Raw genomic sequence first — 12,080 nt, 5'->3', positions numbered from 1 at the left:
GGGGGACTTGATACCCTACACCCATAGCATTCCCCAGATCCACCAAGCTTATAACTATGTCAAAAAAAGAAATGAGTTTCATCTGACATGACCTGTTATTCAGAAACCCATGCTGTGATTTCGCATCCTTTTCTAAGTGTTCACTGTTTAATTATCTATTCTAGGACCTTTCTTGGTATTGACATTAAGCTGACTATAGGTAGGAGTAGGAGGAGTTATTATTATTAAAATTTATATATGTGCAGAGTCTTCTCCCCCCTCCACTTTGAAGATGAGGACAACACTTGCCTGCCTCCTGTTCTTCAAGAATTATCAAAAATTATGGACATAGGCTCTGAGATTACATCCGCAAGCTCTTTTATTACCCTTGGGTGCAGCTCATCAGGCCCTGGAGATATGAATTCATTTAAAGTAGCCAGATGTTTCCTTACCACCTCTCTTCCTATTTTGGGTTTCAGGTCGCTCCTTGCATCATTTACTATGTTATCTGGTTGGGCATTGCTTTCCTTTTGGAAGGAACGGAAGCAGGCAAAGTAAGTGTTTTGCAGTTCCACCTTCTCTCTGTCACTCAATAGTATTTGTCCATCTTCTCCACACAGAGGACCTAATACTTGCTGGTTTCTCTTGTTTTGAACATTGCCAAAGAAACCTTTTAAATTATGTTTAACCTCTCTTACAAGCTTGAGTTCATTCTTAGCTTTGGCCTGCCTGCAACTGTTTGCTACTCGTGTGTACTCTTCCATCATGATTTAACCCTTTCTTCCATTTCTTATACATGCCCTCCTTACATCTTAGTCCACCTGTAAGCTCTTTATACAGCAACACTGGTTTCTTTAGGGACCTACCACTTTTCTTTCTCACGGGAATTGTCTGCATTTATGACTTCAATATCTCACCTTTAAGAAACTCCCATCCATCTTCAACCCCCTTCTCTTTTGAGTATTTCTGACCATGGGACTTCACCCTATAGTTCCTTAAGCTTTTTGAAATCAGCCTCTTCAAACTCCAGGGTGCATGTCTGACTACATTCAGTTTTCCCTTGCCTGTGTACAGGGAAACTCAAGAAGACACGATCACTTTCTCCCAAGGTTCTGTCTACTTTTAGCTTATCAGTCAGTTCCTTCCTGTTGGTGAGGACCAGGTCCAAGAGAGATGACCCCCTTGTTGCTTCTTCCAAATTCTGGGAAATCGTTAGCAAGGCAACTGAGGAATTTGTTGGACCTTACATTCTTGGCTGCGTTTGAGTTCCAACAGATATCAAAATAGTTGAAGTTTACTATTGCTACAATATCTCCCCTCCTCCCTTCCTGTTTGATCAGTTCCATTTGAGCAGCTTGTACTCCTCAGTTTCTACATTCCAGTCCTGAGTCTCATCCCACTAGGTTTCAGTAGTGTCTTCTGGGCCATATTTACCATTCAGTATTAAGAGCTCAAGTTCTTCTTGCTTGTTTCCCATACTCTCTGCATTTGTGCAGAGACAACATAAACCATGAGTCATTCCTCTGCACACTGCTTCCTCCTCCATAGGGAGTCACCTGCCACTACCACATGTCTCTTTTCCTTCTCTGGGAAGCAGCAGAAATCACACTGAACCTTCAGCTGCCACCTTGGTGTGTTCTGAGGTCTGCAACTGCTGTACTTGCTCCTCTGGCTGAGAACTGGTGTCCAAGGTGAGGGCTTGGAATCACTTTTGTAGCTCCAGAGACACTCCTGACAGTCCAGCTTTTTTGTCCTATTCCTCCAGGGGTTTATCTCTAGTATTAACCCACCATCACCACGCCAGAGGGAGAAAGTATGTAGAAGCCCTTCAGTGCAGTGAAAGTGGTGGACATCAACTGAATAGTCCAGAATTCTGCATTTTAGCTTAGGCTTAAAGTGTAGGATATAGTCTTGTTCTAATACATATAATAAGATAAGAGTAACTTACTTGGTGATGTCTCCCAGCCTGGTAGGTACAAAAAGGCTAGTTTCAAACCCATTGCATTTTGTAAATCAATACCCAATTTATACTGAAATAACAGAAACCCAAATTTAACTACTTCGTACAACCATTTCATTTGACTTCAAAAGGCCATATTATTTGACTGAGACTGAATTATATTCTTCCTTTTTAGCAGACGCCTTATGTGTGACATGAACTATTTATAATGCCTGCTTACTCCAAGTGAGCTTTTTCTATACCTTTTTTTTTACTTCAATTTGAAGTGAAAGATACAATATAGAATTCAAATGCCTTTGCATTACATGTGTTTTTAAACATTGCTACATTCCAAAATAGGACTTGACAAACAGTTTTGGAATAGTTCTGCTACTTTACATTCTTGCTCTTTATCCTTCCTTTTCTTTTCTTTTCTTTTCTTTTCTTTTCTTCTTTTTTTGGTATAAAGGTTAATACATTGGGTTAAATGACATGTTTAAAATATGAAAATATGTTTCCTGTAGTTAGCAGTTCTCTTTTTTGTCACTATTTTACTCCCTGTGTGTGTCTTTGTGTGAAAAACTATCAAAGAAACAGAACTTTCCTGCTGAAAGTAAGAAAAACCAATAATTTTGGAACAAATGTTGGTATGTCTTAGCTGTTTCCTCCTTCAAATCCTGGTTTCAGTGCTTCAGAAAAATCCATTCAAATGGATGATTAAAAAATAATAAAGAAAGATTTATGAAGTATGATCTGGGAGTGATAATGACATTATATAAGGGAATGTTGGGAATTTTTCTACTCCAGGACGGTGTCATATAAGTAAAAAAACAAGACCCTGATGTCACAGCCCAAAGCACGTGTCCACACACATCAGGAATCACAAGCATACATCAGATGTACATCATCCGAATGTACCCATTTGTCTGCATTTCATCGCTTCCACTGGGATTTAAATCTCCATTCACTTCCAAATGCAGACGGAAGACGCATTTCAATGTGATTTCCATTGAAAGTAATCAACGACTCCCACAGCAAATCTGGTTCATGCTGATGGCTCCTGATACATGCAGAGGACTGCTTTTGCTAGTGGATCATATTATATTGAGTGACAAGTGTATAATCTCCACCAGATCTTTGGCATTTACAGTGAAATCGCAGTACACTATATTGCTGGGGGTAATAATTCCTATGGAAGCAAAGGGGGAAAGTGCTCAATACATTGCACATACTAGACTGTGGTTGGCTTAAGAAGAGAATGACGTAAGAAGAGAGCATCTGCAACTTCTGGGATGGGTTTCTCACATCCAGAGAGTTCTCGTTGGCAGTCTTCATCTTAAGGAAAGGTTGTGTTTTCAGTTGGACAATGTGTACTATGACAACATGGGATGGGACGGTCACTGGATTCACCCTGTTCAGTTGTTACTCCTAAGAAAAAAAGACATTTTATTAGAACATCTGACAACCAAGTAGGAATCACTCTTGATTCTTCGATTGACTAGAAGGATTATTTTCCTAAGTGATAATTTTGATTACAGTGTGTGCAGGTAGACGTAACATCCCACAGAACTGAATGCTGCCTAGACAAGCATCTAAGAAGAAATATTATGGTGGCCCAGGAAGAAAAGTAAAAAATGATTATGGTCACAAATGGCAATTTGTGGTAATATCACAAATTTTATGGTGTGTTTTTTTAGTATACCAAAAATCCTTTGCTTATTAGGGGCTACCCCACATTTTCTTCAAAAAATTGCTTTGCACAGGTAACTACCATAGAGTTATCAACATTTTCAAAAGTAGGGGATCCATGGCTCAGCTTTTGAAAAATAGGGGGTCATTAGCTAATTGGGAACCACTGATCTGGAGTTAAGAGTGAGGAGTGAGGTAGCCAAGTTTGATGATGATATCAATTTGTTCCGGATGTTTAAAAGAAAAAGAGATTGCAAAGAGCTCAAAAGTGAGTGAATGGGTAATAAAATGGTAAATGCAATTCAATGTAAACAAGTGTAAAGTGGTATCACGTTGGGGGTCAAACACATTGTTAATATACACTATTCTCTTAATCTTATGTATATGCTATTGGGGTCTAAACTGCCATTGAACGACCAGGAATGAGACCTCAGGGTCATAGTGGATATCTCCAAGAAGATGTCAACCCAGTTTGCAGTAGCTGCTTAAATAAAGGTGAATTCCATACTAGGGATCATTGAGGATTTAAATATTAATTTGGTTATTTCACAATATTTATATATCTCTTGATTGTAAACAAAAAGCTCAAAAGAAGTTTAATGAGAAATAAATTGCCACTATCATAATACGATGATAGAAATCTATGGTACAACAACACTTAGAATACTGTACAGTTCTGGTTGTCTCACTCCCAAAATGATATTGTGGAGTTGGAAAATGTTTCAAAACTAGAATGCAGCAGCTACCCTATGAGCAAAGGTTTCAACATTTTTTCAGGGGAGGAGGTTTAGTTTAGAGATAAGGTATAGTGTGAAGAAAATGGATGGAGAGACATTTTCCCTCCCTATCTCCTAACACTAGAACTTATATACATCCAGTGAAGATGAAAGTTGGAAGATTCAAGACAGACAAAGCACTTCAACACATCTTCTATCCTGCTATATTGGGCAACATGCCAAATTGGGCAATGATATCTTGGGAGGCAACAGAACCCATAGAGAATAGGCAGACAGACAAACCACTTTCCACCATACATACTAGGTGCATGCAGGAATGAAGCGAACACATTCTGCAAATATGTACTATAGGGTTGCATGAACTGGGAAAGTGGGATTGGTCACAACTCACTGCGTGCTCATGTGGTCGCAAGCACGCACTTACTATCTTCTCAAGGCTAGACACACTGAGCCTCTTGCTCCAGTTGAAGAATGAGTTGCAGCTGCCTGACCACTGCTGTGTCACCCTCTATTTTGTTTTAAGTGCAGCAGCTGCAACACAGAACCAGCTGCCTGGCCAGTGGCCTTGTGGCCACTGACATTCAGGCAATGACTTCCTCACAGACCAAGGCTTGGTGCATGGCACTGTTTTGCTTGCTCTAGCTTGCTTTCCCCGTGGCAGAAGTCTTCAATACACCTTTGCCACCACTGCAAGAGGGCAAGGTGGAACTCTGTATGCAATGTTAGAAACATAAATAAAAGCTTTGGCAGGAACATAATCTTAACGGCAATAATCAGCCATACCGAGCGAGAGTAAGGGCTTGCCATGACTTTAGCAGCAGCTAGAGTTGCACTGCCTCAGCTCTGCTAAACATTTTGTTGCCATTACTCCTAAATATTTAAAGCATGCTCCCTGTAGACCTGTATCGGCCATAAGTGCCACAAGACACCTGCCACAGTAGATTAAGGTATGCAAGAAAGGATTTTGCATAGTTTACCTCTAAAGCAGTAACCTGCAAATTAGCAAGTTCCACTGTCAGTTCTGAAATCCCTGCCTCTGAATCTGATATTATTAAGGTATCATCAGCAAAAAAACTTAGGGCCTGTTTTTCATTGCTGATCTTAATTCCTTTGATGTCATAACTGGCGCTTATCTTATATGCTAAAGCCTCAGCCACAATTGTAAAGAGGAAGGGGCAAGGAGACAATCCTGCTTCGTCACCCTCCTCACTGCAACCACAAGTCCAGCACCTTGACCCTAATTGACCAAATGGGAACACATTGCTTTACTAGATCTAAAAACCTCTGACCAAATCACAATTTTTCCAGCAGTTTAAGAAAAAAGGGCCATTCAAGACTATCAAAGGCCTTGTGGATAACCAAGAAGACTCCTGCCCCAGGCCTCAGACAAGCTCTGCACAGGCCTGACCATGTTTGTTGTTGTTGTCGTTTAGTTGTATCTGACTGTTCATGACAATGCCTGCCTTCTAAGCACCTATGATCTAGGAGGACTTCTCATGCTCAAGTGTCTCTTGGCTCAAATTCTGATGGATGTGCAGTCCTTGGCTCTGACAATTAAGATTCTGCACGATGCTCAAGGTCTGCACACCTCTCTCACTGCACAGCAATAAAAAATGAACTATAAATGTTTTGGGTTGAGAGCAGGTGAGAAAGCTGGAAGTACTCAGTTCAGAACTGTCACTGGCTTGGGCCACTGTTTTAGTGGGCTTTGACACCTTCCCTGGGCCTTCCGCCATCACAGACCTTTCTTCTTCCTCCAAGAAGTCTGAAGAGATCAAAGGATTCATGCATCCATCTTGGTTTACAGCCAAGCCATGTTGCAACCAGTCTCTTCGTTAAGTATCACTTTGCGTGACCATATAATATAGGTGATTGGTTAGCACAAAAACTACCAGCTAGAGACACTTCCAGATGGTCCCCTCTTGGCTGGATGGAGGTGATGTCACTGGTGAAGATAAGAGAACAGCAGACCTGAAGGTAGTTTTTGTCTTGGGCTGGGCTTACTCCCTCTGTATGCTCAATCTGAAGTTACAACTTTGCCCCCAAGCCTCCAAAACTAATGGGGGAGAAAGATCTGTTGGAGTGTTGATGCTGCAACACCTTCCAGCTTATGCCCAGCCTGTATATATGTGTAAATAAAACCATATACAGCACAGTTGCCAATAACCTTCATTCTAAGGAATGCAGACTTGAAATATGCATCCTTGAAATATGTCTGCTTGGACACTGGTGTGCATGTAACAGTACTGTGACTGATCTAGCAAACATTAGTTTGTGATGAAGGTCATAGTCACGTGTAATGCTTAAAACCACTTTCGGGCATCTCTAGTGCTATCTACCTGACCATCTGAATGCTGTTCATACTGAGCAAAAGAAGAAGAAAGGCACGTAAAATGCCAATGAGCTAATGGAGTCTGAACTAACCATGCACAAGACCTCAATAAAGATGCTGGCCCAGGATGCCACAGCTGTAGGCACATATAGGAATGTGCTATAAGGCTCTAATCCCATGCACACAATCCCATGCACTTGTCCTATTGAACAACTTTTGACTAAACATGCAAATGCTCGTGCTATATACTCCTGCAGGATTCATTCCCAATTAACTTTTGCTGGATTGCTCACATTAAAGGATCATAGAGGGGCAAGGAATCTCAAAGGTCATCTATAGTCCAGCTCCCTGCTGCTGAAGGAAATCCACTAGTATCCCTGCTAGATGGGTCAGCCTCTGCTTAAAAAAAACCCTCTATTGAATGAGACCTCCTAAGGCAGTCTGTTCCACTGTTCAGCTGCTCATATCACAAGGAAGTTTCAAATCTTTGTGTGTGTGTGTGTTGGAATTTGTACCGATTGGCCTGGGTCTTACCCCTTCTAATATTTGAGATGGACATTATATTGCGTCTCACTCCATGCTTTTCCAGGCTAAACATACCCAACTCCCTTCAAACTTTTCTCCCATGAATCTATAGTTAAATGCCACCCCATTAAATCACTTAACATTTTTGGTCATCAGTAAGCAAGTATGGTTATGGATATGGTGGGCCAGATTCAGCTGTTTATTTCTGCTAGTAACAGCTACTGCAATGAGTCCCACTAGGTCGACGAGGCTTCCTCCCCCTCCCCCAGTGCCCCTCAACTGCCTTGGGAAGTGGGGGTCAGGAAAACCTTCAGAACAGCATGCTGGCAGAGGAAATGGCAGGTTGTTCTGTCTGGCAAGCAGAGATGCTGATGTAATTATCACAACAGCACAACACTGAACAGAGATGGCTCATGGGGAGTGCGCCTGTTGCAGTTACACCGGGCTAAGAGCTTATGGGATGCCCGAGTAGGCTTTGCCACTATTATTCCAATGGAAGGTGAGAGGCGGCAGTGGCAGCAGATTTTGGAGTCATCCATGAAACATGAGGTGCCGAGGTCTGCCACAACTGAATCCCAGCGCATATATATACCATAGGGTAAAGGTAAAGGGACCCCTGACCATTAGGTCGAGTCATGGACGACTCTGGGGTTGCGGCGCTCATCTCGCTTTATTGGCCGAGGGAGCCGGCGTACAGCTTCCGGGTCATGTGGCCAGCATGACAGCCGCTTCTGGCGAACCAGAGCAGCACACGGAAACGCCGTTTACCTTCCCGCAGGAGCGGCACCTATTTATCTACTTGCACTTTGACATGCTTTCAAACTGCTAGGTTGGCAGGAGCAGGGACTGAACAACGGGAGCTCACCCCGTCACAGGGATTCGAACCGCCGACCTTCTGATTGTCAAATCCTAGGCTCTGTGGTTTAACGCACAGCACCACCTGTGTCCCAACATCTATACCATGGTTGTACCCTAAATTTCAAAAATATTAAATTACTTCATTGGGTGCTACTTTTATATAACTGGTGCTACACAAGAATTGTGTGGCTCTTGTAACTGTCATGTACATATGCAAAAAGAGCTGCTTGACCAATTTGCACAAGGTAAAAGGTAAATGTAAAAGATCTCTGACAGTTAAGTCCAGTCGCAAACAACTCTGGGGTTGTGGTGCTCATCTCTCTTTACAGGCTGAGGGAGCCGGCGTTTGTCCGCAGACAGTTTTTCCGGGTCATGTGACCAGCACGACTAAGCCGCTTCTGGCGCAAAGGAACACCAAGTCCAGAGCAGCACATGGAAATGCTGTTTACCTTCCCGCCGGAGCGTGCTTTCGAACTGCTAGGTTGGCAGGAGCTGTGACAGAGCAATGGGAGCTCACCCCGTTGCGGGGATTTGAACCGCCGACCTTCTGCTCGGCAAGCCCACGAGGCTTAGTGGTTTAGACCACAGCGCCACCCACGTCCCTCCAATTTGCACAAGCAATCTGCAATTCCAAACCTTACAGAGTAAACTGCATAGTAGTTGTTTAAGAAAAATTGCTCATGGACCCAGAAGTTTAAATCCTGAAATCTCCTAAACACTCCTTGGCACTTAAAACTGCAATATTACACACAGCTATTTGGGAATAGGGCTACATTAAGCTCAGTAGGGCTTAGTTCTATGATCAGGATCCATGACCATTGCAACAATGCAGGAGGGGGGGTTGTGTTGAGGGGGGGCGGGTAGTTCAACCAACTGCAACCAAATTGGTTATTATCGCCATTGATTTATTCATCACCTTCTAACTTAGATTATAGGCAATCTTATTGTCATGAAACATTTGTCTCATGTCCTTCTTTTGCAATATAAACGTAAAAGCTTGCAACCTTCAAAAAAGGCTGTCACGGCAACCTTGAGTGAAAAACATGTTTTGTTCTTTGTGCTTGATTTTATTTCAATCTGACCACTAACGAGGAGCAACAAAGTATTGGTACACCAATATTGTACAGCATTTTACATTATAATCCTTTTATTTTTAATTCTCTGCATGTACACACACACAAACACACACACACGTAATTATAAACAGAAACAAATTTTAGCAGAAAGCTTTTATTGAGCAGCAACTATTCTGTTATTTATAAGCCCGTTTCCTCTCTCACAAAGAGACCTTTTGCAGGGTTCCCTCCCCCTCCTGCCTCCCTAACAGCTGCTCTCAATGTTGTATCCTGAGTGATGATGAGGTTCTGAAAGTGTTTTTTTGGAACAGATGGCTAGGAGAGTGCTGGGGAATGTGCCAGCAGAAAGTTGGGGGTGTGCCAAATCCTGCAGTGACTGAGTGCTTTGGGTTCCAGCTCGCGTGCCTTTCCCCTGCCCTCTGCCCTGAGTGGCGCCAGCAGGACTTCCCAACTAGCATTCTGAACATCTGGAGTCTGGGACTGCCAGGAGAGCAAGAGAGGCGGGGGGAGGAGGAGGGGGGAGGAAAACCCTTCCTGCTCCAGCTCAGCTTCCATCTACTCAACAGTGTTGCTCGCGCACAGAACAACTAAGAAGAACAAAAAAGGAGCACACATGTGGGTACACAAACAACACACAACACATCACACAAACAAACACACACACTTGAAAGTTAACCAGCCACAGGTCAACAACCTCCCCCAACGGCTAGTCACTGTCACATTCAGAAAACTAAAGCAGCTAGCAATATTGCCTTTCCAGCACTGGAGTCAGAGTGGCTGGGTGCTACAGAGAAGGGAAAGGGCAGCCAAGAAACATCTAGCTTCTCTCTGATTGTGATGCACATGAGATACTTTCCGAGGATCACATTCTGCTCCTTTATTGCTCCATTTCACAAAGAAATTTGGACGCAATTCTCAGGATGCTGCTGGGTTTTCAAAAAGGTGACACAAACCATATAGTGTCAAAATGAACCTATTCTAGTAGCAGTTACAGGAGCTGTGTTGGTCTGCCATAGTCGAAACAAAACAAAAAAAATCCTTCCAGTAGCACCTTAGAGACCAACTAAGCTTGTTGTATGAGCTTTCGTGTGCATGTACATGAAGAAGTGTGCATGCACACAAAATCTCATACCAATAACAAACTTTGTTGGTCTCTAAGGTGCTCCTGGAAGGAATTTTTTTATTTTGTTTCTATTCTAGTAGCCTTTGTGTCCTGTGTCTTGTTTGTTTGTTGTACACACAGAGTTGATATATGGCAAACCTTTGTACAGTGGTGCCTCGGGTTACATACGCTTCAGGTTACAGACTCCGCCAACCCAGAAACCTCGGGTTAAGAACTTTGCTTCAGGATGAGAACAGAAATTGTGCTCCGGCGGCGCGGCAGCAGCGGGAGGCCCCATCAGCTAAAATGGTGCTTCGGGTTAAGAACGGACCTCCAGAATGAATTAAGTACTTAACCTGAGGTAGCACTGTATTGCCAATTAAGGGTCTGAAGGTAGGCGTCGGGGCAGAATTAGATATCATGCATACGAAGGGCCCCTAGTAAATATCTAGGGCAAATATCTGAGAATCAGGGAACGATTAACCATTATGCTATGAGTACCTCGGGGAATGAATCTGGCGTCTTCTCATGGGCAAATATCTAAGCAGTTCTGCACATTACGATAACTCAAGGAAACAACCATGTTACACCAGTTTTCCTACAGCAAATACATAAAATTATACACCCACCCACCCACCCCTTGAAACCTTGGTCTAATTGAGATTCCCAGACCTCTCTACATGCTTGCTTAAAGACGTATGGGCATGCATTTATTACCTTCACCCTTTACATATTTGCTGTGAGAAAGGCTGGTGTTTCCTGCAGGAGTCCTAAGGGAATTTGCCTCACCCTGCATGAAACTATGCAACTATCTCAGGCAGAGTTGGCCATCAAAGCAGTGTGGCCTCCAGGAATATTCCAGCTGGCCTAGGGGAACAATATCCTTTACCTCAGTCCTACAAACAGCAGGGTCAGCTTTGTGGTCAGAATTTTAAGAGCTAAAGATATCCATTGAAGCACAGCAGCTGCGCGTTCAGACTACAAATGCAGCAGCTGACTGCTGACAGGAGCCTATTTGTTTGAACGCAGATCACACGGATATTACATTAGTTGCACTGGCTCCCACCTTGTTCCCAGGCTCAATTCAAGGTGCTGTTCCTTACCTTCAAAGCACAGGAGAGCACCTTCTTGTCTGTGGCCCCCCAAACTGTAAAACTGCTGCAGGAAATACAGCACACCACCTCACTGTGTGCTTTTATTGAGCTGCAGACAAAAGCACTTTAGGTGTGCATTTTATGGAAATGCTTGCAAATTCTGACTGCTCAGGTTTGTTGATCTGGCTGGTTGTTCTTAGCATTTATTACTGCTGGTGACCAGTCGCTTATTAACTTGTTGTAACAGTCTGACTGCTATTTTACATTGTTTTGTACTGCAAGGTCCCCTGAGGGTTCAAAGAGGATGAAAAGTGTGAGGTCAATAATTCCAGAAACTTTTTTGCTATGCTCTGAATGCTCAAGGGAACTATGCAGTAGGCAAGGAAGCGAGGCCAAAGCTCAGTGGCAGAGCAGATATTTTTCATCTACAAGGTCCCAAGTATGATCCCCAGTGTCTTCAGATAAGCCTGGGAAGGACATATGCCTGGGAAAAACCTGGAGAGCTGGTGCCATTCATAGATTATACTGAGCCGATGTACCAAGGGTCTGACTTAGTACAAGTTGGCTTCCTACGTTACCAGGAAAAAGCCACATTTCATTTAGTCTACTTTATCAATGATCTGCTTCTTCTCAGCCATCATTCCTGCTGCAAGAGAAGTTCTTGTGTGTGCTGTGAGAGATAAAGCAAATGAAATAGTGGAAGTCTCCCATAATCCTCAAAAGCTGCATCTCTGCACAATTTACCTTGC

The 12,080-nt window shown here is 43.0% G+C and overlaps 1 protein-coding gene across 1 annotated transcript in view; it reads right to left on the bottom strand.

Moving 5' to 3' along the window:
• Positions 1 to 340: 340 nt before the first annotated feature.
• The window catches only part of ATOH8 (atonal bHLH transcription factor 8), a 31,836-nt gene continuing 20,096 nt past the window's right edge, over positions 341 to 12,080 (bottom strand). Inside the window, exon 3 of the mRNA XM_081911896.1 lies at positions 341 to 3,346. Coding sequence (XP_081768022.1) covers positions 3,341 to 3,346 — 6 coding nt within the window. The 3' untranslated portion in view covers positions 341 to 3,340. The remainder of the gene's footprint in view (positions 3,347 to 12,080) is intronic.

The sequence above is a fragment of the Podarcis melisellensis genome (genome assembly GCF_964234715.1).
Source record: "Podarcis melisellensis genome assembly, chromosome: 5".
NCBI lineage: Eukaryota > Metazoa > Chordata > Lepidosauria > Squamata > Lacertidae > Podarcis > Podarcis melisellensis.
Note: the sequence above shows the minus strand (reverse complement) of the source record. Positions and strands in the feature narration are given on the sequence as shown.